At 41.7% G+C, this 25,187-nt stretch overlaps 1 protein-coding gene across 4 annotated transcripts in view; it reads right to left on the reverse strand.

The window, feature by feature from the left end:
* Positions 1 to 25,187, reverse strand: part of TENM1 (teneurin transmembrane protein 1) — a 784,948-nt gene that overhangs the window by 22,565 nt on the left and 737,196 nt on the right. For all 4 annotated transcript variants that reach the window (XM_031945150.1, XM_031945147.1, XM_031945148.1 and 1 more), the window contains 3 exons: positions 9,383 to 9,749; positions 6,255 to 6,765; positions 197 to 369 (listed from right to left, as the gene is read on the reverse strand). In XM_031945150.1, coding sequence (XP_031801010.1) covers positions 197 to 369; positions 6,255 to 6,765; positions 9,383 to 9,749 — 1,051 coding nt within the window. The remainder of the gene's footprint in view (positions 1 to 196; positions 370 to 6,254; positions 6,766 to 9,382; positions 9,750 to 25,187) is intronic.

Below are 25,187 nucleotides of genomic sequence, written 5' to 3' on the forward strand. Positions count from 1 at the left end.
TCACTGGACCATATGAACCTGTGGAGGCCGATAGCGTTCCCCGGAGCTTAAGTTGACCAGTTATTTTACTTTGGGAAACCGATAGGTCCTGAGATTGGTGAGAGGTGGAAGAGAGGGAAAAAGCACATTTACATAATAAGAGGGCACATTTACACGATGTTTTCGAGTTTCCACAGTTAAAGATAACTTGGCTTACCGTGTTTTAAAACGTAAATGGTACTGGTGGCTGTAAAGTTGGTGGCTGTGATGACGTTTTCTCGGTTGGAAGTGTCCAGCTCCACTTTGGTCAGTTTTTCCAGGTCACTGTGGAAGTTGCTAACCTCCCCAGTAGGAAAGGTAGCGTTGGTCAGATGGCCCTCAAGGTCATACCTGGGGGATTCAACGCAAATCAACCGTGAGACATCTTGGCATAACAACGAGCTTCTGTACAGCTAAGACCACATAACCGAGTGTCACCAACCATCATTCATGTTGTGCTATGCGAATGATCCGTGGACCCCAAGGAAGCCAGAAACGTCAAAGTCAATTCAACAAATGTTTATAACCTACAATGTGCCCAGCACAGTGCTGAACACTGAGGATGTGCAAAAAGGCAAGGAGCTCACGGTCACTCAGTCTAAGCACTTTGAACTTTTTTTTAAAGAGAAGAAAACACAAATGATAATGAATTGCAGGTGGAAACAGATTTAGAAATCCCGCTGTAGAGAAGAAGAGATGAATCAGCAAATTCTGGGTTTGCTGCAAAGTATATTTGGCTGAGCTGTGACACTAAACATCCACCACCGGAGGGAGCTGCAAATCAAGGAAAAAAAGTGCTCCTGCTCCAAACTGTGAGAAGGCCAAAGTTGACTGTGTCTTGGAAAAGGGGCGGAGGGCCGGAAGGAAGGCTTTTTGCTGCTTTTTCAGTTGTTGCATTTGGACCAAATCAACCCTCCTATCAGGATAAATGAGCATAGAGAATAATGGAAATGTGTTCATTAAAATATTCTCAAATTGCTCGACATCAGCATCATTCCGATCTTTCAGTTATCTCAGAGCTCAGTTCATTATGTTTGGTAAGGTGTTCCTATACCTTGGATGATAGCTATGGAGCCAAGAGAGCCGGAACCGTCCCTGTCCTCCAAATCAGAAAGCATACTCTAGAAGGTTTGGGATGGGGATCTGGGGTTTTATGGAGCTATGAACAATAAATACTTCATTCAAGTAAAGGCGTCCACTGGGAAAATGATTACTATTGCCTTGCAAGCTGAAAATGACTCAATATATTAGTACACATGATTGTCTTTAAAATATTAAGCAATTTGATTCTTTCTGTCCCATGTGAGCAGGCTAAAGCTTGGGCAGCATCAGTGAGAGTTAGCAAAATGACAAGAAAATAATAATTGAGCTGCTATTTAATTGTTCCCAGACGGTATTTTTCAGGCTCCAGGCTCCAATGGCACTCAAGTTGGGTGGGCAGGGAATAAGGGGATGCATCATCAGGCAATCCCATTGAAAAATGTTGTAAAAACAATTAGTCAAAACAGAACTTTAGGCCCTATAGTTGTGGGTGGACAAAGAGCAGACCATTTGCTTAGACGCCATGGCAATAGCCCCTCTCCAAACTGATCTCCCTGTTCCATGGTTCTCATCTTTCAGATTTCTTTTCTATGTGCCTGTCAAATTGATATGCCTAAAGCATTGGTCTGAGACCATGTTACTTCCCTGTCATGAAGCTCCAGTTGCTCCCTAAGGCCCCTAGGATCAGGAACAAACTCCTCTGGCATTAGAAGCTCAAAACAGTCTGGCCCCTAAACATCTCCCCCACCCCCATCACAAAAAGCCATATCATTCAAACTGGTCTCATATATAACATTTCAACCCCTATCTCTGTGCCCTTGCATGTACTACTTCCCACCCCTGCCTCTTAGAAAACATGCTTTCTTCAAATCTCAGCTCATATGATCCCTCTCCTAAGCTGCTAGTCCCTGCCTCCCAATGACACTATAACTCACTTGTATTTACAGTGTTTAACAATTTGTGTATGGATGCTGCTTAGCACTAGCACAGGAGTCCTTAATCTGAGGTCCACAGACTTCTTTTAAAAACTACTTTGATAACTCTACTTCAGTATGCCAAAGCATACTGCTTTCATACATAATCTTTCATGCTTCATCTGAATTCCAAAGGGAAGAAGCATTTGTTAAGCACCTACTATGTGCCAGGCACCGTGCTGGATGCTTTATGAGCATCATCTCATTTGAACCTCACGACAACCCTAGGAGATGCAGATGTCGTTTTCATCCCAATTTTACAGTTGAAACTGAGGCAAATTGAAATTAAAAGTTATAAAGCTATTAGGTATCAGAGTTGAACTTGAGGCCTAACACTCTATTCACTGCACCACCTAGCTGCTTCAACATTGTAGTGCTTATGTGAACACACACACACACACACACACACACACATATATATATATATGTAGATGTATAAACATATATAGCTATATTTTGTGCCATGACATACAAAAGGTTAAGAACCCCTTTTGTATGAAAATCTCAAGATCCTTGAGGGCAGTACCTATTACTTCATGGTTCTCTAACTCTCTTCAACTGGGTTAAGTAACTTTAAGATGCTTGGGGCAGCTCTCATTCTCTGGAGGAACAGAACTCTCTGGATATGTAATTATCTTTGAATATGTTTCCTGGCCCAGCACAAACCCTAAATTTAGCTTCTTGGGTAGCGTCTTTGTCAATTTAAACCCAAGGCTCCTGTTTTCCAAAGGGCTTCACCTGGCTACATTTCCCCTCACTTAAGATGATAGGGAAGTTTTTGGGTGATGGACAGAAGCAGCCTTCCCAGATCTGGCTTTCCATAGAGCTGCTTTGTCTTTCAAGCTCATTAGCATTAGCTCTCTCAGTTACCTTTCTTTCCCTTGCCAGTGTTGGAAGAGACTGATCTCTGGGGATGAGATATACATTTATGTTAGTCATCATCACTCCCCCAATAAAGTTGACCAAAGACAGCTCACACTAAGGCTTGTACTTGACTTCCCAGCTTCTTTAGCTTTTTCTTCTACACCAACAGCCAGCTCTTCTGTTGTTATTAAACACACAGAGTATGCAGAAAGCGGTGTATATCACAACAGTACTGCTTGTGTACACCTTGAAAGGTTGCAGTAAGAAAAGAGCTAGGGTAGGAGTTAGAGGACTCAGTTTCAAATTCTGGCCGTGCTACAGTTGGAGGAAAAACTAAAGAATATAAAAAAAGGGCACTTTTCACAATCAACATCGGACTTTGTCACTTTGCAATTCATGCAAATATGGAGTTTAGAGTTCAGGAAAAAGACCCTTAAAAGTGATTTTTTTTTTTTCTGGGAAAGATCATTTCTTTACAAAAACACATCTGATATCACAAATACTCATTTCTTTTGACCAATAGAATACAGGTTCAGTAACTGTTGGGGAGAACTAACCTATTCATCATTTACTAAGTATATACCCAGCCCCAGAGTCATTCTTAGTTATGACTCTCAGGGCTCAACGATCTTGGCGGAGTCAATGTTTCAGGTGATACAAAAGACAACAGAGTTGCAGAGTGGGCTCAAATAGCCTGTAGCTATATGCAATGATGGCCTATGATTATAATGTAGCCATAAGGGATGGCATGAGTTTGTGTGTATATATATGTGTGTGTATATATATATATATATATATATATATATATATATACACATACAAATTATATATGTACTGACTGATACATGATAATCATTGAAGAACTGCATAATCAGAAAAATAGTGGAACAGGCCTGTGGGGAGAGTCATGGCTAACAGACCAACAGACTGAGTAGAAAATTTAAGAAGGCTGGAGGAAGGCCTCCAGCATGTTGGGTAGATAGCCTATGGATAGTCTATGAAAGAACACATACGAGAATCACATAGGAGGAGAAGTTGTGGATGAGTTGTAATTTGTACTGATGGAGAGAATCAAAGAGGTCATGGAACCATTGAGATAGCAAAATGTCTTCTCTCTCTCTCTCTCTCTCTCTCTCTCTCTCTCTCTCTCTCATACACACACACACACACACACACACACACCCACCTCAGGGGATAATCAGAGCTAGAGAACTAAAAGCATCAACTAGTCCCTTCTCCCTAGGTTTTTCTTAAATAACTAACTAGAAAATCAGAGGGGAAAGAACCCTTGAAAATCTGTCAATTTTTCTACAGCAGCAATGCAAGCATCTGGCTCAGAAAGAACTGAGGGTCCTCACTCCTCACTCCACTTTCCTGATCAGCTAGCTTCAAGTGACTTTGCATTTCAGACTCAGAACATTTCCACGTCCAAACTCTACCTTCCTCTTTTCTGATGGAGACCTTTAAGAAGAGCCTGACTTCTCATCCTCCTAATCAGGAAGGTGGGTGTTGTATTTATAAAATGCTCTCAGAGCAACCCAGAGCTGCCACACAGGACTTTTCCACTTAGTACTACCAACAAAGTCAGGAGGCACAAGTAATTCTGATGACCGAAGGCCATGGAAATGGTTGCTCCCCAAGAGATCAAGTATATGGAATCCCTGGGGGAGGGTCCAGGATGTGGTTCTCTCTAAGGGTAATGGGGCTGGGTTTCTCTGAATGCCATACCAGGGGCCATACAACCAATGTCCTGATCCTAAGGTTGTGGCCTCTGTTCTCACCGCCAGACAAGTAAGTATTAAATTGTCAAAGGCACCCCAGCTCAAGAAAAGCAAACTATGGCAAGTTCTCTCTGCTGCTAGTGGGAGCTGTTTTGCTCCTTCCTAAGCTGATCTCCACTTAAGTCATATCAACTAAGAGCCAGACTTCCTAGACTCAAGCAGGATCTTCTCACACCACATTCATTCATTCATTCATTCCTTACAGTTGGAGCAACCCTTAATTTCCCAAGGATATTGGCCATAGTTTGGACCAATGTTGAAAGTGGTTTTTCCTTTGAAACCAGCATATTTCTGGGTTACTCCTTCAGAAACACTTGCTCATATTAATACCGGGTCTAACCTAAAAGAAAGCAATTTTGTTAATGCTCCCCCAATATCACCCTACAGACACCCCCCCCCATATGCCATTTATGGCACAGCAAAATCCCAGCTGTCATCATGCCTCAAGATGCATTATGGAAAGGTGAATGAATATATACCACTGGCTTAGCTGCTTTTCTGGAAGCAGTCCTGACAAAGGCATTTGAATCAGGTCATTTTCTCCCAGGCTCCACTTCTGGATATGTGACCTCAGCCATCAGCTGACATAGCAAAACTTTCTCTCCTTTCTATGGTAATTGCAAGTTCTCTCTACTGCTAGTGTGAAAAATCGTCTTCCGGCTATTGTTTGATTATCCCTTTTGAAATCTCAAATGTTCTTTGTCTTGGCTAGGAAGCTGAGGGCCTAGGAGATGGGAGACCTTCGCTATAAACTGGCCTTGTGACTTTCATTAAGTCACTTCCCCTTCCCAGTGTCCTTTTTTCCATCTGTAAAAGAAGGGGGTTAAACTGAGGGACCACCTTGATGCTCCTTTCTAGCTTGAGCATTCTCTGACTGCCCTCGACATTAGTTTCTACTCCTAATATCTTGAGCTCTGATGAACTACCAATAAGGCTTTCACCCTTACCCATCCAGTTACATAACAGGTTTTCTGGAAATACCCAATTACTTTTTATTGACCGCTTTCTAATACACAGCGATTTGTTAGGACTTTGAATGAAACGCATTCCGACTGCTGAATGAGAGGTCAGGATGGTTCAGATTTGAAAAGGAAAGCTTTGAGGAATGAATTTTGGAGGTGGAACGCATTAGAGGTAGGTGGACAGAATCTGAGTGAGCTTTTTCTCTATCTTCTGCATATCCCCAAATTTCATACTTGCTTCACAGAGATAATGTACTAGCTTTTTTTTTTCTCCCACATAGAATTGGGCACACAGTAGATGCTTAATAAATGCTCGATTAATCGAATGACTTAGAAGTGTCTATTTTTGCCACAGACGTTTGCCTCGTTTCCCCGGCAATGTTCTAAGTGTTCCCCCTGGAAGCGTTTAGGGGCGTCCGCTAGTCATCTAGCAGGGGTTTGACTCTGCCGACTAGCCGACCCGATAAAAGGAAAGGGCTGAACTTAGCGTTGGTACAAATGCTCTTTCTTAGCTGTAGTTTCTTGGAGAAAAATTACATGATTTTCCCAGTAATTGCTAAGGCCGTTTTCCATTTTAGAGCAATTTCAAAATAAAGTCGAGCAGAAGGACTTACTCGTAAACAGTCGTCCATCCATTTTCATTACTTTTGGTTGCCAGAAGGCCAGTATTTCCCGGATAGGTCATCAGGGCTAAGTTATAACCTTGGGCAGATACTCTTTTTAGGACACCATTGCTGCTTATCGTTAGCCAGTACATCTGACCCCCGGGCACCATTAGCCACAGAGGTATCCCACCAGCGTCCCGTCGAATGTGAACAGAGTTTCCGCTGCTGCTGATAATTGCTCCTAAATCTCCATCACTATTGTAGGTAAAATTGTACACGTAGTCCCTGGTGATCAGGTTTAGTGTGTACAGGTGGGTTCCATTGACAGTGAACTGATAGAGTTCCTGGTCAGCCGGAGAGGCAATCTCATAAAGGTTCATGTCACTCAGGTGAGCTTTGTTCTTGTTTATAGCCCGGATACGGATGTTCCCCAGGTCAGCCACATAGAGAGTACCGTCGGGGGAAACCGCTAATGAAGACGGGGCTTTGAGTTTTGCATCTTTGGCGTAGCCACCATCACCTGAAGAAGCAATAGCATTATTTTAGTGGTTGATCTTATAAGCCTTTAATCTATCACACCAGGAGGTGGGGCACTGACTTCATTGTTTGGTACCAAGGAGCTTGTTTCTTGAAATAAGATTGAGCAAGCCAGTTGTTCCTCCCCACCTCCTAGCCCCCCACTGAATTTCAAACCCATTATCTAAAAACAGTGTAATTTTTGAATTGGTACCTCTGAAGATTAATAATAAGATGCAATTATCTCAGTTATACCAATTTTCCAAAGTTCTCAATCTTGCTGATCATATTTCGAGTGATGAGAACACATAATAATGATGGCTGTGTGAGGTGTGACTATGAAAAAATGAGGCTGAATTGTCGATCTGGATATAGGATCATAAGCCCAGAGTGGGAAGGGACCTTGAAATTCATCTTGTCTAGCCCTCATCGTGACATTCCTTTTGATTTTGTTTCTTGGGGTCACAGGAACTCGACCGTGGCTTTTGATGAAAGAATCAGCCGCAGCACCAAACTGGGTAATGGAAAAACAATGAGACTGCCCTTATACTTGATAATCAACAAAACTGATATATGGGGAAGGGGATGGACATATAGATTAAAAGGTTGGCAAATAGAACCTCCTTTGGCCCAAGAGAAGTCAGAAGTTAAGAGGAACACAGCAGTTAGGTGGTAGTGCAGTAGATAGAGCGTCCTCCCCAGAGTCGGGAGGAGCTGACGTCAGACACTGACTAGCTGAGTGACCCCGGGCAAGATGCTTTACCCTGTTTGCCTCAGTTTTTTTCATCCGTAAAATGAACTGGAGAAAGAAATGGCAAACTGCTCCGGTGTCTTTGCTGAGAAAACCTCAAATGGGGTCGGGAAGAGTTGGACACAACTGAAAATGGTGCAACGCATATGTTCTCCCAGCTACTCCAGTAGAACGGAAGATCCACAATAGCAGGGACTAATGTTTCTTTCTTTTTGTATTCTTAGGGCTTAGCACATTGCCAGGCATCAAGTAAGTGCTCGATAGTTATTGAACTGAAAATTGAAAATGAGTGTGCTGGCTTTGACAAATATTTGAATAAGGCTGCACGGTGCATGGATGAAGTACGGGCCGTGCTCCTAGTAGATGAGAGGTGCCGATACGATCGCTGTGTTATCGCGAGGAAGTTCTGTTGTGGAATCAGTGAGTGCTAGTGGATGACCTCTTGCAAAAGGTCTCTGAAATAAAACAGATGTCAAACTTTCCAAAAGGATGCACGGGCCTCAAGAAATCCATAGTAACAAAGATTTAGAGCACAAATGACCTCATCTAATCCAACTTGAAAAAACTGTGGCCCATAGAAGTATCCAAGGACACAAAGATAGAATCTGAATCCAGATGCCGTGACTGAGGAAATGACAAGAATTGTTGAGCTGCTTTGGGGATGAGAGATCCACACAGACATCCACACGTCCACACAAAGTGATATTCTTGACACCTGGTGCCATATTCTTATTGGTCATGAAAGACACAAAGACCTTTTTGACTTGAATAAAAAGTAGTACGGGGACCTGGAGTCCAAAGGCCTGAGTTAGAGGCTCATTCAATCTTGATTAACCATGTTTTTAAGCTTATGTATATCGAGCTTTTGTATTATGCTCTGGATATTGATGGGAAGGAACTGAGGAATCCTCAGGAGAACAGTGGACAGCAGGGAAGAACAGGGAGGGGGGGTTAGTGCCAAGAAGTGAAAGTGTCTGAAAGGCAGTGAAAGGGATAGGGGATGCCACAAAACTGCCAATAGGCATAAGAATGAGAATGATTCTCTGGGTTCCTCAGTCAAAGAGTTGAGACAAAAAGAAGGCAAGGTTCCCAAAGGGTTTTGAGTACTTGAATGAACTGTGATTGCTTAGATATATGGCCTTAGGGCCACTGAGATACATTTTCTTTCTTTTTTTCTTTTTTTTAAAAATAATATTAGCTTTTTATTTTTCAAAATGCAAAAAGAGGTATATTTTCTTAGTTTCTAAGTGTGATAAGTGCATAAAAAAGGGGAGAGGGTAACTGGGACACTTCCTCACGTGAGTCACATTTGTTTAGCCTACTGAACTTTCCAAATCCATAGTCGCACCACTTACAGTCTCTTGAAATACTGTGCTATAGATAGGGTAAGTGCTATTATTCCTAATTTGAGAAATGATGCTCAACCACAAGAGTCTGAGTAACCGACCTAAGGTCATGCACTGAACTAGACTACATGGAGCTAGGAAAGATGATTTAATTTCCTGATTCCAAATCCAGGGCTCATTCTCTTTGGTGTTTTCCTTCCAGAGTAGGTGTTCTTAACCCGGGGTTCATAGATCTCCAAGGGATCAATGAACAGATTCTAAGGGGGTTTGCGGACTTGGAGGGTAAATATTACATGTTAATTTTAGCTACCCTCTAATTGAAATGTAGCACTTCAGTCATTTTAAAACCTAATTCTCAGAAGTGGTTTAGAAGCTTTATAAGACCGCCAAAAGGGTCTAGAACCCGAAAAAGATGAAAAACTCCTCTCCTCTAGATGCTGGTACATCATATGCTAGTTATAATTCCTACAGAAAACAGCAAGGGTGGTGATTTGCGTTCTGGCAAAATTATAGTCAGCTTGTACCTGAAAAACAGTCACAGTTGGGATCAATTTTGCAGTCACAATCTGTGGGGGCTCCAGCGACTAGAGAGATTTCGCCATTGGTTGTGACTTGTTGGATACGGTTCACTTTCCTCTCGTCTGTTTCGGCGATATATAAGACGCCACTGTGAGAGACGCTGATGGCCCTGGCGGATTCCAGTGTTGAATGGATCGCCACCTTGCTGACTAAGAAATGATCAATCCCCGGTACTTGACAGTGGATGGGTCTCCCGGCCACAATTCGGACTCTTCTATTGTCAGAAATTTGCAAGACAATGTTGTTATCCAAGATGTACAAAGAGTTGTCCATGGGATTGACAGCGAGGTCTGTTGGCCACTCCAATCGCACCTACGAACGGAATAGGGCACAGATTAGATTTGAATCTTTTGCCAAATGCTGGCAAATGGATACTTTTAATGGGAAAGGAAAACTCGTTTTCATTTGTGCGGTTGGCTGTTTTTCGGAATGGTTAATAACAATAAAAATAGCTAACGTTTATGCGGCACTATATATCGGGCATTGTAATAAGCGCTTTACAACTCTTATCTTATTTGATCCTCACAGAAATCCAGAGGTAGTACTATTATTATCGCCATTTTATAGCTAAGGAAACCGAGGCAAGGAGAAGTTAAGTGACTTTGTCAGGATCACCCAGCTTTTAGGTGTCTGAGGCTGGATTTAAACTTAGGTCTTCCTCCCTCCCTTGCACCAAGCTGCCAGAGCATCATCTTCTCCAGTATGTCCACTCCATTCCTCGGCCTCTATGTTGCTGGCTGTACACTAAGTTACAGACAGCTCTCAGTGGGTACTATGATCGTGAACATTGTCCCCCAGTGGGTGAGAGCAAAAAAGGGGAGGAAGGGGATTTATCCCCCTGCCAAATTCCTATTTTGCTCAACTTGAGTTGCTGATACGAAAGTAAAACCGGGGGACTCATCGCTCCTGCTAGCCCCTCTCAGAAAGCCCGGGACAGACCACAGCCGGCCAGGCAGAGTGAGCACACCGTTCTGACAATTCTCTCTTCTGCACTCGCAAAGCTGCCCTTGAGATAAAGGCTTGGACCTGGAAGATAAGCTGCTTAATTCTCCACCTCGCCCGACTTGATTTAAGCCCATAATATCAGTGTCATATTTATCGGACTGATTATTGCCTCCCAAAGACACCGGCTATGGTGGTTGTTTTCTTGGCCATCAAGTACAGTTACCTCTGGCAGTTCCCGGAGACTAAAATGGCCTTTGTGCTTCTGAGAAACCTAACTAGACTGTGCGGGTCTCTTTCAATTCCCATTTGACTTGGCTCAGTGGCTGGGTGTCTCAAACCGCTCGGGCAAAAGATATGTGCTTGATTTGTAGATTGGTCATTGATTTTCCTAAAGTCGGATCTTTACTGTCTCCATCTCCCCTGTTGCCTCCCCCATCCCTGCCTCTATCCCCCCCTTTTCCCTCTTTCTTTCCTTTTTCTCCTATATTAAGTACACCTTTCCAAGTTAAGTTTTTGAAAGAGGCTTCCTTGAAATGGGAAACTCTATTTGTCACCAAGACATTTATATAATATATGATCTAATATATAAACGAAACCATTTGAGTTTGCTTCGGGAATAAGAATTTACATGTATTAGCTAGAGAGAAATCCCAGAACTGCAAACTACTTGGGGCCATTGGCGATGGAGTGCAAATAGATTCCCTTGAGCTCAACTAGCCACTAGCTCTTGGTCTGTGTGGCAATAAACTACAGTTTTCTGCAGTGGGATGTTGGGAGATGGGGGGCGGGGTGGGGAGACAGCAGTGGAAATCCTCAGAAACTATAGTGAACTGATACTCTGGGAATCTGTCCAAATGTATGACAGTTGTCCCATTCCATCACAATCGATTAATTTAAAAAATAAATGGCCGTAAAAGGTCATTGGTTTACAGACAAGCTGCTGATACTTGCCTTCTCCTTCCCCCTTCCCCACCCCCACAAGCTTGATTTCCCGGAGAACTAACCTTGGGCAGAGAAAAATGAACTGGTGGGATGTCAGATCCTGACAGCACTAACTCTTCCTGAGTCTCCTACATGCTTCCTACGCTAATTGAAAACTTGTCTAGAAGGGATATGACTTTCAGACCAAACAGGCCCACAGGTAGTTTAAGAATCCTGTTAATTTAGAATTTGAATCAAATAAAGCATCAGGATCCTATGGGGGAAAATTCAAATGCAAATTAAATATCCAGATGTATAGTCCGGATTTAACTAATTAATCCCGAAAAGTACTCAGAGAAATGGATAATTTTGGTACTCAGTAGAGCTGATGTGTCTTCCCAGGTACGGATCTCCCGGGGCAATTCTGGGCATACCCCCTTGGGACGGATATGAAGTACGGTATGTATTCTCTATGGTGATTGTCACACTTGTAATATCCTTTTAACTTTTCCCATCACACCCCATTTATTTTCCACGAGTTCCAGGCACCTCTTGGGCTATAGCTATATGATAACCCCCAAACCATTCTGAAAAGAAAAAGAAATTGCCAGATTCACTGATCTGGAACCAAAGCTTTGGATTTATGTGGACTAAGTTAAATCTTGGAGGCTTTAGGCAAAGGTATGCTAATAAATGTTTAACAGAGATTTCTCCAATATGAGGAGGGCTCTTTCCAGCTCTCCAGCTCTTTCCACCCTAGACAGATTTCCAGGAACTTTGGCCCCCATGCTGGCTGCTCCCCAGCCTTCTTCAACCCAACACCCAGTTCAGCTAGGAAGATCAGTTACTCAAGATCTTCACCTCCTTCCTCTCTTCTCCTACTCAGGGATCAGTGGCAATGGGTCAACTTTACTTCAAAGACTGTCCTCTTTTTTTTCTCTACCTTTGGCCACCGAAGGGCTTGGTTCCCACAGAATGGGTCTATTAATAAGGGAAATAAGCTTACATGTAACTTGGCAGGGCAGTCTAGGAAGGACAACGCACAGAGGGGCCCCGAAGGAACTGTGAAGTAGGCTCCACAGGGAGCTTTCTCATCCAAAGGACTGAACTGGAGGGAGAGGCCACAGGAGGAACAGACTGTTTCAATGTTCACCAACTTGTTGCTTCTGAAGGACAATTATAAAAAAAGTCCTCTTTCTTTCACAAATATTTTTTATACACACGTCTGACACACTTGGTGTGTCAGACGTGTGTGTAAAAAATATTTACATTGCACTAATGTTTTCCCCCCATCATTTTCTTAAGTCTAGACAATCAACAAAACAAAAATCGAGCTCTGACTTGTAGAGTTTGCTGATTTCTAAAAAGTAGATGCTCACGCTGAAAATTTAAACAACCAACTTTCACAAACGGGTAGAAAATGGCTCTAGCATACCGATGCATTTAAATCTCCACTGAGAAGTTAAAGGGCTGTCGCTTCCTGAGCCAACACATGGGATAACAATACAAATGAGATAGGATAGAGCTTATTTATTAGCCCAACTCAAAATACTAAGAAGTGCTAAGGACAATGAAATCCATAAAAAATGAAGACAATTTTCCTTCTCTCTCTGGTAGTATTCGATCTCCCCAAGGGAACTAAAGAGTTTTCTGGAGTAGAATGACATGAAAAAGAATAAAACCTTCTAAAAGAAGTCCTACTCAGTTCTAGCAGGTTTCTAAACTGGAAATACTTCTGGAAGAGGCCTAGTAATGCCTCCTGGGAAATGGAATTTAAAGAGGCTGGCTACCAGGAAATACACTTTTGTGGTCACAGCAACACATAAGGAAAGAGAGTGTGGCATGGTAGAAAGGGCACTGGACTTGGACTCCAATGACTTCCTGGGTTGGGACGCTATAACCTTGGGTAAGATGCCAAAGTTCTATGAGACTCCCCATCTGCAAAATGAGAAGGTTGGATTACTGGCCTCTAAGATGACTTATGGCTCTAAGTCATGACACGGATAACTTTGAAGACTCTCTATTAAAGGCAAAGAACATTTGTGATCTGCATTGGTGAAGGGAACATCAGTCAGATTTTCTTCTCAACTTCTTTGTCTAAAAATATCACTGGATTTCTTGACCACATTCTGGAAATCATATTTGACCTATATAACTACTTCCACAGCTAACAATTTTGAGTCCATTACTCAAGATTCTCTCTGGTTTGTATCAGAGCTCTTAACCTGCTGGTGATGCTACTGATCATTTCTTTTGCTATCTCCATTATGTTGATCCTACAGGAATTCGAAGGTCTGCTTCCTGGCTGACTTTTAAAAATATTTTTCTATGGATCAGTCTCAAAAGTCCATACAGATCATCCATCACTCTAATTTTCATCTTAGAGTTCTGCCTCACTAAAAAAAAAAAAAACAAAAAACCAGGTGTTTCCAAAAAGATCCCCCCCACCCACCCCGGCCCACAAACCCTGCCCCAAATGTGACACTCCTAATTTCCTTTCTTCCCTATACTTTGAGCCTTTTGGTTCATTTAAAAAGTGACTCTGATTGTGATCTTGGAGGTTTCTTCAGGATGGCTTTTCAGGGAGTATATGATTATCTCTTATGCAGTGCACCAGCCCCAGGGAAGATACAGTGACTGACGGGGCTGAGCTCTCCTTGCTAGGTGCTCTGCCAATTCTACATTCTAGTTTTTCATGGCTCCGGATTGTTAGCGTCACTTTCTGTCAGTTTTCAAATGGCCTTCACGTTATTTGACACTGATATTGCCTGAGCTTCTTCAGATTTATAAAAGGAATAGAATAAAGCCTTCTACAGAAAGTATCTTTCCCTCAACCGGAAAATCTGATGACACCTCTTAGGAAAGCAATGGCATCTCTTTTCCTTGTTTGTAATAGGCAAAGATTATGGGGGAATGAAACCCATGGAAGACAACGCAAGAAGAAGACATTATTAGAGATTGAAGAGAACTTTGTGACTGTTGAATCCAATCCATATTTGAAAAAGAATGCCCACTACATCATACCCAAGAAGTGATCATTCAGTTTGTGTTTGAAGACCTTTATTGGAAAGGAGCTAGCTACTTTTGTACGGTAGGAAGTTTGGCCCTGACTTCAAGTCTTAATTCTGTCTCGTTGTAATTTCTCCCCATCGAGCTCGGTTTTGTTTTTCAGAGAGGTCTGGCAGAACTGGGAAGCTAAGGCAGAATCCTTTACCCTGATATGACAGATAAACAGAGACAGTAAGAGAACACCAAGTTGTCTCTGAAGAATCAAGAAGTCCAAATTAGCTATATTCTTATTTAGTGAAACAACCAGTTAATGCGACTGCTGAACCACTATCAGTGATCTCTGAAAGACTCTTGAAAACAGGGCTGGAGAAAAGAAACTGTCCTTACTTTCAAAAGAAAGAAAGAGAACAAAATACTACAAAGAATCGTCTGGTGATTGTGACTTAGATTACTGGGGAAATTCTCTGAGAAATCACTGAAGAAATCATTAGTAAAAATCCAGAAAGGTGGTGACTACAAGAATGCAGCATGACTTTATTTATAATAAGTCATGTCAGACTAACCTTATCTCACTTTTTGATATGATTACTAATAAATGAGGAGATCATGAGAATGGCATATAGTTTACTTATATTTTGGCAAGCATGTGGCAACACCTCTCACAGCATTCTTGAAAAGATGGAAATGTTTAGACTGGACAATAAGGATTTGAAACTAATGGAATGACTTGGTTTGAGGTGGAGTCCCTGTTGGCTCAAAGTCAGTTAATCCATCAATCACACATTTAAGTGCTGACTGACTTAGCTATCCTTGGTGCTGGGAATACAAATCCAAAACAATCAAACAGTCCCTCCTCTCAAGGAGCTTACATTTTAATATGTAAGATAACACGGACATAAATAAGTATAGACCTATGAAGCAGTTTTTTGAGCTAGAGCTTGGCTACAAGGATTTGTGGGAGATGTAGTTTGAAGGAGACAGTTGTTTACTTCCTGTTCTGGAGATTTAAGGACGCCCATAGGAGCGATACCCAGAATGAGTGGGGATTCTGAACTGAAGCCATGGTGATAGCCATAGAGGAATTTCTGGGTTTTGTGGGTACTGACTGGCGATACCCAAACGCCAAAGGTGGGAGGCAGGGGAAGGAAAACTTTTCTTAACCTTACATCCAGATCAATGACTTAAATGTCACGTTTAACGTGACAATAATGTCCACAAATGGACAAAACAAATATAAGGTAGTTTTGAGAAGGAAGGGGATAGCAACTAGGGAGATTAAGAAAGGTTTAATACAGGCACCTGAACTTAATCTTGAAGGAAATTGGAGATTACATGAGACAGGGATGAGGACACAGAGAATTTTAAGCATTGGAACAACCAATACAAAAGAACCAAGGTCAGAGGTAGAAGATCACGTTTTGAGAGAGCAAGTAGTACAGAATGGCTGGATGGGGAAAGGGTGGGGAGGGGCAAACTAGGAAGACTGGAAAGGGGACATATTTTGAAGAGATTTAAATGCCAGAGGAGTTTCTATTTGCAGAGGGTCTGAAGTATAGTATTCTAGGGATCTATCTGTGCTTGACCCTATGCTGGTTTCAAATTTTCTATGAATGTCTCAGATAAAGGCAGAGTCGGGATCATACAAAAGATTTTGTCAGGCTGAAGCATTAGGCTGACTCGAAAGGACAAAATTCAGTAGGGACAAATGTATATAGTCTTTCAGTTGAATTCCAAAAATCACCTTTTCAAATACAGAACAGGGGAGACATGATTACTCTCAAATGATTTCCTTCTCTGCCTCGGTAGAGGGGAGTGCTATTCACTTCTACCTAGAATCTATTCTCTTCCATCTAGGGGCCTAGAACCTCTTCTACAAACTCCTTAACAGGTCAATTAATCAACTACCAAACATTTATTAAACACTCAATATGTGCCAAGCTGGACAGCTATATGTTGAGCATAAAAAAATACAATCTGATCATGCTCAATTAACTTATAGGACAAAGGTGGAAATATATACCTATATAAGTAAAAGTGAAAGAAATAAAAAATATTTGTGTGTGTGTGTGTGTGTGTGTGTGTGTGAAAGAGGAGAGCACTAGCAGATAGAGAAATAAGGAAAAGCTTCATGTAAGAGGTGATACTTAAATTCTGAATGAAGTAAGGAGTTTTAAGAAGTAGTATTGACAAGAAAATCAATAAATTCTGAATGAAGTAAGGAGTTTTAAGAAGTAGTATTGACAAGAAAATCAATGCACTCTGGGTATTAGGGACAACCTGGGTAAAGACACAAAAACTGGAGGAAAGAGAGAGAGAGAGAGAGAGAGAGAGAGAGAGAGAGAGAGAGAAGAAAAAGAAGAAGAAGGAAGAGGAGGAGGATGAAGAGGAGAAAGAAGAGAAAGAGAAGGGACGAGAAGAGAAGAGACAGAGAGAGACCAATCCAGGCTGGCCATGTACTTCAGTGTTGTTTTTACCAATAGATGGTGCCTGCTGCTAAAGGTCTAGCAATCTTTTTCTAGGCCCAACAGCATGTACTTTACCAGAGAGCTAGCCAGATTGAAAGGCACAGTAACTGAGTGAAACAGACTGGCTCAGAAGGTTGATTGAGCCCCTGATCTCAGCCTTATTAGCACCAGTCTCCAACAAACTGAGCTAACCAGCCACAGACAATAGTATCTTAGAGAACAGGTTTTACTGCCTGTCAAGGGCAAGATTTAAAAGACCGAGCCATTCAGAAGTCTGGGTGCTTGGCTAGAAGTTTGCACTTGTGACTCTGCCTGAACTTTAAAGATACATTTTTTTCATCATTTTAATGAGAGCCAAAATGCAACTGTCCTTTGTGTGGAAAGAAGACGACACAGAGGATTTTATTTATGTCACAGAGTTATACAATGTGAAAGTTGGAAAGGAACATAATGGGAATCTAGTCAGATCCATACCTGCACAAACCCCTATTATACCATGATGTGTTATAATGGGCATCCGGGTCCTACTCAAGACCTCCAAGGAGAAAGGGAGGAGCCATCACCATCAGAGACAGCTCATTCCACTTTGTGAGAGTTAAGAAATCTTTAAGCCCAAAGCTGCCTTTTTTGGGCAACTTTTACCCACTGCTCTTGCTTTTTACATCAGGGGTCAAGGAGAACAAGGTTGAACTCTCTTTCACATTTGATAGCTTTTCAAATACCGAGCCTTCTCTTATTTTCATGTCCAATTCCTTTACCTGATCCTCATATATGACATGAATTCAAAGTCCAATACTCCAGCTACTGTCGGACCAAGAGGGTATTAAAGAGCTATCAATGCCTTGTTCTTGGGAAGTCATGCCTTATTTACTGTAGTCCATGAACATATCAACTTTTGGGGAAGCCATATACTGCTGACTCATATTGAGCTTACTGTTCTCTCTGGGGAAGTAGGATACTGTCCTGGATTTGGACTTGGAGGACCAGCTACTTACTTCCCCTGTGACATTTAGTGCTTTGTGACCTTGAGGCAAGTCAATGAACTCGATGGATGAACCAGCCTCTAAATGCCCTCAAACTTAAGAGCTTCTGTGCTCTGAGGCGAGAGGGACTATCGCTTCTTCCCTACCTTTTGTCGCTTTGCTTTTTTGGAGTTAGACCAGATAAACTTTGACGGGTGGATGCTAGTTCAGTCAGTTTGAAAGATCTAGGGGAAGACTGAAAAGGAAAATATTTCAACCCCCTTTGCCTTCTTGCCTCCTTTTGAGCTAACCAGCCACTACCATAATTGACATTATACTTTTGGAAGAAAGGAAGGATTTGGACTATCTCAGTGATAACAAAATAGTTATTCAATGATTTCAATTTTAATATCAACAGATATTCAAAGACCTGCTTTTGGCAAACAAACCGCTCTTCCTGGATGACTATGTTAGAGCCACAATCTATGCTCTTTAGCCCCTGTAGGATCAGCATACCTATTTGCAAACAGCCAGGCAGGATGACAAAAAACTAAACGAGTTTCTTTGACGGAATTTGTGCTTCCACTAGTGCAAACATCGTGTTACCTTTGACACATGATGAAACAAAATAATGAACCTATTAGAATTTTCCAGTACTTAGATATGAAGATCCTCAAGACCATATACAACTGCTCAAGATATTGATCTGTGAATAGGTGTTTTCCTATAAACCGATAGTGACATGGACACAGTTCATAAAGGCCCGATATTCAATTTACTTAGTTACAGGGACTGGATTTTATGTCGTTAACTATAATTTCAACTTTCTTTAGCCACGAAACTCTTTTCTCAGTTTTATCATAAACTCTGATAAACTCTAAATATACTTTAAATCAATATTTGATGGCTAATGGTTTTATGTCAGGGGCCACCAAAGAGTCGAATGTGATTGAAATGATTGAACAACAACTAAAAAGGTAGCTCTTGGAAGGAATGGAACAAGGAGGAATGTGTGCTTTCTAGGAAAAAAAAACTGGGGTGAAGGATTGATATTTTTATGTTGGAGTACATTTGAATTTGGAAACTGCATTACAAATTTGTTATGATCACTCTGCCAAAGCATCTTTGTTCCTTTGTCTTTACGTTTCAAGAAATTTATGATGAGTCAATATCACAGGGATGAGACTGGACCTGTGATTTTACCAGTTTAGGGACCCCTTGGGTAAAGAAACTCTTTCTACAGAACTCAACACTTTCTTTGAAATTTACAGTTTTATAGAGTTGTCTAGAATATCTAGAGGTCAGGAGACAAGCTCAAAGTCATAATGACGATGTGTGGGAAAGGTGGGAAATGATCCAGGTCTTTTCAGCTTTGAGATCATTTCTTTAGCCATTATTGGATGCTGTCTCTATTGATGAGTCATCACAAAATCTCTAATTGCCATCATCTACTTGACTAGTCTGTGAGATTATTTTAATTGTGCTTTTCTTGAGAACTAGATCTCGAAGCGTTTCTATCTTCTCCAACATAGGAAATTTAGTTCACCAATCTAGGTCTCTGTCCTAAATGATTTTTGCTTGGCCAGAACTGGCATTAGATGGATGTTCTGCTCTTTCCCTCAGGTTTGGCAGAGTGCCGCACAGTACCTCACAAGCATATAGTTTCTGCTTTGGTGATCTATTCCTCTCCCTCAGTTATCTGGTCTGGCACAAGCAGTTCAAAGCCTGCTTTCACCTGCACCAGTAGTTTGTTACTTTGCAGCACTAGTGCTTCTAGATTGCAGCCCTGGCAGACTTTTGCTCCTGAAAACTGACCTTTCTTTTAGTGATCTCTTATAGTCATGGAAGGTCCTTTTCTTTTGGGGGTGGAGCAAGATTCTCATTGAGGGATAGGTAATGAGAACTTAAAAAAACTTTCATTTTTCCTTAATCCCTTTGTTCAAGTAAGCTTGTTATTATTAGATCTCTTAATTCTAGAGAAATTCAGAAATTTGTCCCTACAGAGAATTTCAATTGATATAGTCTTTGTTCATAAGAGTTCATTCTTATCTCCATCTGTGGACATGTAGATGCGTGTTGGGAATAAACAGAGAAAAGCAAATGGCCCCTGAAGAATCTAAACTCCCATATCAGCTGTACTATTAATGGGTGAAAAAGGATAGGAAAGCTTTCTTGGGAAGGAAACAAAACAAACATTTAAGAAAGGAAGATTTCATTTCTGGAGGTGTTCCTCAACTACTCCACTCCTCCCAACAAATTTCATAACTTTTTTTTTCTGGATCACAGTAGCAGAAAACAGAGCATCTACTTGTACCAAGTTGAATGGCTAAGAAAATTTTGAAGAAGCCCAGCTAGAATTTCACTCCTTTGGTTTTTGAGTAGCTACTATGCTCATAGGTTGCACAACCTGGCCAGGTTGGGAGAGATCAATGTGGTTTACTGGAAAGCTGGGCTACAACTGTGACTGAATCGGTGCACGGCCATCTCTGCCTTGGGAAAAGAGATTCCACAGTGGCAGCTTACAGACACTGAATAGCATCATTTTTATATGAAAGCCAGAAAGTCTATATATTTTATATGTGAGTGACTAGTATTGAAACTGATATGGAAGATCAAATATCACTTAAAAAGTGGTTCTGTCCAGGAGGACCTGAGTTCAAATCTGGTCTCAGACACTTAACACTTCCTAGTTGTGTAACCCTGGGAACTCAACTCAACCCCAATTGCCTCAGACAAAAAAAAAGTGGTTCTATCACCAAGAGGCTGGCTTTGGCCTACTTTCCCATTCCAGGGCTAGTAGATTCTTGGAGCAGGTGAGATGCTACTGAATAAGCAGGGCAAGCTCACTCAAAAGCAGCAATCTAGATTTGGATTTCCTTTTTCATAAGCAACTCATCTCCTTGTTTAACGTAGGCCATGAAAGGGTTCAGTTCTGCCTCTGAGTTTACCCAAGGTTGGTTTCATATTTTGCTAAATCAGAAAATATAAGGATTTTGAAGAAATGGCTGATTTGGTTATCAAAGAAAATGCTATTTTTGAGAGATAAAAAAGATTTAATTAACCCGTTTCCCAAGTACCACTGAGCACCGATTCTGGGAATAAGCCGAATATCCCAGACTGCATCACATTTGTCACTTCGCTAAATACAGTGTCTTCTTCTAAAGCACAGAGGTGGAGAGGCTTCCTTCGGGGAGTTGTTTCCCTTAGTAGCTTGAAAGTTTTCATGTGGTAAATTAATCTCTAAAAGATGTGAAACTATATGATTAGCCCAAAGCAAAATTCTCTTCAGGCTTGAACCTCCTTCATAATCACGAAAAACAAACAGGAGGGCATGTAGTCTCCTTCCCCCAAACTCAAAATGGACAAGCTGTATCTTCCTGAGGAGAGGGGGGCATGTTTCGAATGAAGCCTGGAGAAGTTCCATTTCTCATGAAATGATATTCTTTTGAATGCTGTTGTGTGTGGTGTGTATACATGTATGTGTGTGTGTTGGGGGGTTGCTCATTTGAAGAATGAGTGAAAAGTCACATCCGATGGTGAAACATACCATCAAAGAGGTAGGAAACTACCTCTAGGAGCAGAATGAGGGCTACACAGTCAGATGTGACCACATTGCTTGCCCATACTTAGTTATAAGGCACAATTCTATCGGAGGACGGAAGGTCAGTCACTGGAAAGTGACAGAGATAAAAAAAAATCAATTAAACATAAAAAAGTACTCATGCAGCTTGCCTTCATGTAGCTTCTGTGAGGTTGAAAGACTCGAAAAAATCTAGTGGTAGTAGGTCCTGCCAAGTCCTTAGTGGGGTATCTGGAGAAAGCCTACCAAGGTTCTACAACACGGCTCACTTTAGCTGAACTTTCTCAAGCCTGCACATGGTGGGAAGGCTTGCTAAAGATTGCTCCACTTGTTGAGGGCTCATTTCTCTTGAGCTGTAGTCTGTTCAAGGAGAGAACAGATGAGAGTGGAGGGCGAGGAAGAATCAGGGTCAGGAAAAGACTCTTACCTTTATAGGTAGAAATACTGCCCAAAGTAGCTTAGGAAACCCAGGGGACCGTAAAAAAGAGAAGCCTCTCTGATTGGAGAACTGATTGGAACTCTGATTGGAAAATTCACAAGTTAGAACACTATAGCGTCATTGCCTCAAAAGGCAAGCACTCTTTGCTTATAAATGCAGAGGTGAGATTTTCAACAGAGTAAACCCTAGGGAGTCCTAAGGCTAGGCTCGGGTCCCGCCATTTGCCACTTCCTTTGGTAATAGTCTTCTGAGTCAGAGAATTCTTCCGAAGGCCGAATTACTTCTTTCCTCCCTGCAACTACAACCCCCGTTTCCCCTTTTCATACCCTCCTGTCGGCAGAGACAGAGGCCAGCTGTTCTTATTCATTCAGACATTTGTTCAAAAATCCATATTTTTTGATTTACTGAAATATGAAACCGAACTACTGTTGTAAGCCCAACTGGATCATTCTAAGTACTGCTATAAACAACACTATGAAGCTCACTACTCAGCCCTCTCCTCACTAGGCCCAGTCAACCTCAGTCGGGAGGGCCTAGTTCTAGGAAAAACTAAGGACTGATCTGCCAGGACACCATTGGACAAAGGAGCCAAAGCTTACACGATGCACGCCATCTGATCTGATCAGAGTCTTCTAATCCTTTAAGGACTGGGACATCCTTTTTCTCGGTTTTCCTCTAGGCTGTGACACATCTGGGGACTTGATGATTTACTCTTCATCTGGATGGCTGCCATGGGTTGCTGCTAGGTCTCCCCATCTCAAGTCTCTCCCTACTCCATTCTAACCTCCACTCAGTTGCCAAAGTGATCTTCCTTAAGTGCAGGTCTGACCATCTCACCAGTCCCCCAACCCTGTCCCATTTACCCCCATCACTTCTAGAGTCAAACAGAAAATCCTGTTTTGGCATTTGAACCCATTCATGACATGGCATTTCTACCAACTTTTCCAACTTGACCATATGCCACATAGACTTTGACACACTCTCCAATCCGAACAAACTTGCCTTCTTCCCTTTTCCTCTCACGTGACACTCAGTTTCTTGCCTCTGTGTACATGCTGTCCACCTGGAATCCACACCTTCACAGCTCCCATGCCAATATCTGCTCTCAGTCTCTTTCTTCACACTCAAACGACCTTCATTTGCTCCATATGTATTCAACATATGATGTGTATGTTCTTTCCTCTGCCCAATGCATCTCTTTGCTGAATGCCCTTGGTGAGGGCTGTTTTATTTTTGTATTTTTACCTCTAGTACATAATATAATGCTTGGCATACAGTAGGTGTTTATTAGCTGATTATTTTTATTCCTATCATGTAGGACTTAAAAGTTTGCCTTTCTGAATTTTATGGCTTCTTTCGGACTTCGACTATAACTTCTGTGAATATTTCTTATGTATTTGAAACCAGATGTATTTGAAACTTTGGAACCTTTTTTTTTTTTGCTGAGGCAATTGGAGTTAAGTGACTTGCCCAGGTTCACATAGCTAGGAAGTGTTAAGTATCTGAGGTCACATTTGAACTCAGGTCCTCCTTACTACAGGGCTGGTGGTCTATCCACTATGCCACCTAGCTTCCCCAACACTATAGAAACTTTAAAACACTAGCTGATGATGCAGTGGATAAAGTAGAATATTCAGGTTGGGAAGAGGCGAGTTCAAAGTTCACCTCATCCGCTGGCTACGTGACTCTTTGTGAGCACTTGACCTGTACCTGTCTCAGTCTCCTCATCTGTAAAATGGGGATTATAATAGAAGCTGCCTCTCAGGTTTGTGGTAAAGATCAGGTGAGATAATATATTTAGACTGACAGAGAATAAACACTATATAAATGCTTCTTTTATTCCCTCCCCTTCCCCTCTTAGCTATTATTATTAATCATTTTGTATTCAGTTCCTCCACTAGATCTATCAACTACAGTTTCTTTAATTCTCTGCCCAAGTCTGTAATTTCGTTCTATTTTATCTTTGAGTTTAATTTATTGTAATTTGGTAGAAGATACTGATTTTCTTCTATCCATAGTCATTCTTTTTGCTAATAAGTTTCCTTTTTCCTTTAGAAATGTAGTATGAGATAAATTCCTCGACATTCAAGTCAGAGGGTCTCACGTATACACATCTGGGAACTTAAGGAGCTTCAGTGAAATCCAGCAGACCTGATAGAGAAACACACTGAACTCCAATCTAGCTTCTGATGATGAGGTAGAAGAGAACTGGGCAGTTGAAGGGGACCTCTTACATATTCTGAGACAGAATCCCTCTCACTATCTTGATGATGACCCTGGTTGCTTCCATCTAATTCTTCAAAAGGAATACCGAGCTTTTGGCTTTAGCCTGCAGACCATGACTCAGGTTAAGCCCATCCATTTTGGGAAAGTTTTCACCATGAGGAGGGTTTTTCCTTAAATCGAGACAAAATTTGCCTTTCTGCAACTTCTCTCCATCGCCACCTAGTTCAGACCTCTGGGGCCAAAAAGAACGAGTGTGATGGATCTTCCACGTCACCCTTGAAATGCCTGAAGATAGCTGATCGTACTAAAATGTGGTGCTCACGACTGAATGGGGACAGCATGGTGCCATAGGAAGAATGCTGCGTTTGGATTCAGAGGACCTGGGTTCAAGTACTGACAATTACTTCTAAGCTCTTACAATTAGTACCTGTTTGATCTTGAGGCAAGTCAGTTAATCTCTGTGGGTCTCATTTTCCACATCTGGATGAACTGGCCTTGAAAGTCCTTTCCAGCTCAAGGTCAAGAGCTTGTGGACTCTGCCGGGGGCAGAGAATAGAGGGGGCTATCATGTCTCTAGGCCTTGCTGCTTTGCCGCTTTGCCTCCTGATGGCAGATCAAGAGTACATGACTTTTTTCTGGCCTCCACATTGCATGGCTGACTTGTACAAAAAGCAGTTCACTAGAAGCCCCAACTGTTTTTTCAGACAAACTGCTATCTAGTCATTCCTCCCTACATCTTATACTTGTGGAGTGGGTTTTCTGAATTCAAGAGCATGATTTTACATTTCTCACTATAAAATTTCATCTTATTAGATTTACCCCAAAGTTTGAACCTGTCAGATCTTCTTAGATGTTCTGTCATGCAACACGCTCGCTTGCTTTAGGTTATCTTTAGATGTAATAAACATACCATCTCTGCCTCTGACTTGGTTATAGAGCTCCCTGGCACTTAGGGATTTGGTTTGTAGCATACATGGGTTCCTTAGGTAAACTTGACCCTAGGCTTCCCGAGTCTCAGGGGGACCCCATAGCTAGGACCGCATGCTGTCTCTCTTGTTTTTACACTGCCTTGTAATTATTCTGATATTGTTCTAGGTGGCTGGGTTTTGAAACTTCCAGGGGCAGAGGGCCTATCTCTGGAATGATTTTTCAAAAGGCTGCATTGTGCATATCTAATTGAAGGGATGTTCTGGATTTTATCCA

The sequence above is a fragment of the Sarcophilus harrisii genome, chromosome X, assembly GCF_902635505.1.
Source record: "Sarcophilus harrisii chromosome X, mSarHar1.11, whole genome shotgun sequence".
Lineage (NCBI taxonomy): Eukaryota > Metazoa > Chordata > Mammalia > Dasyuromorphia > Dasyuridae > Sarcophilus > Sarcophilus harrisii.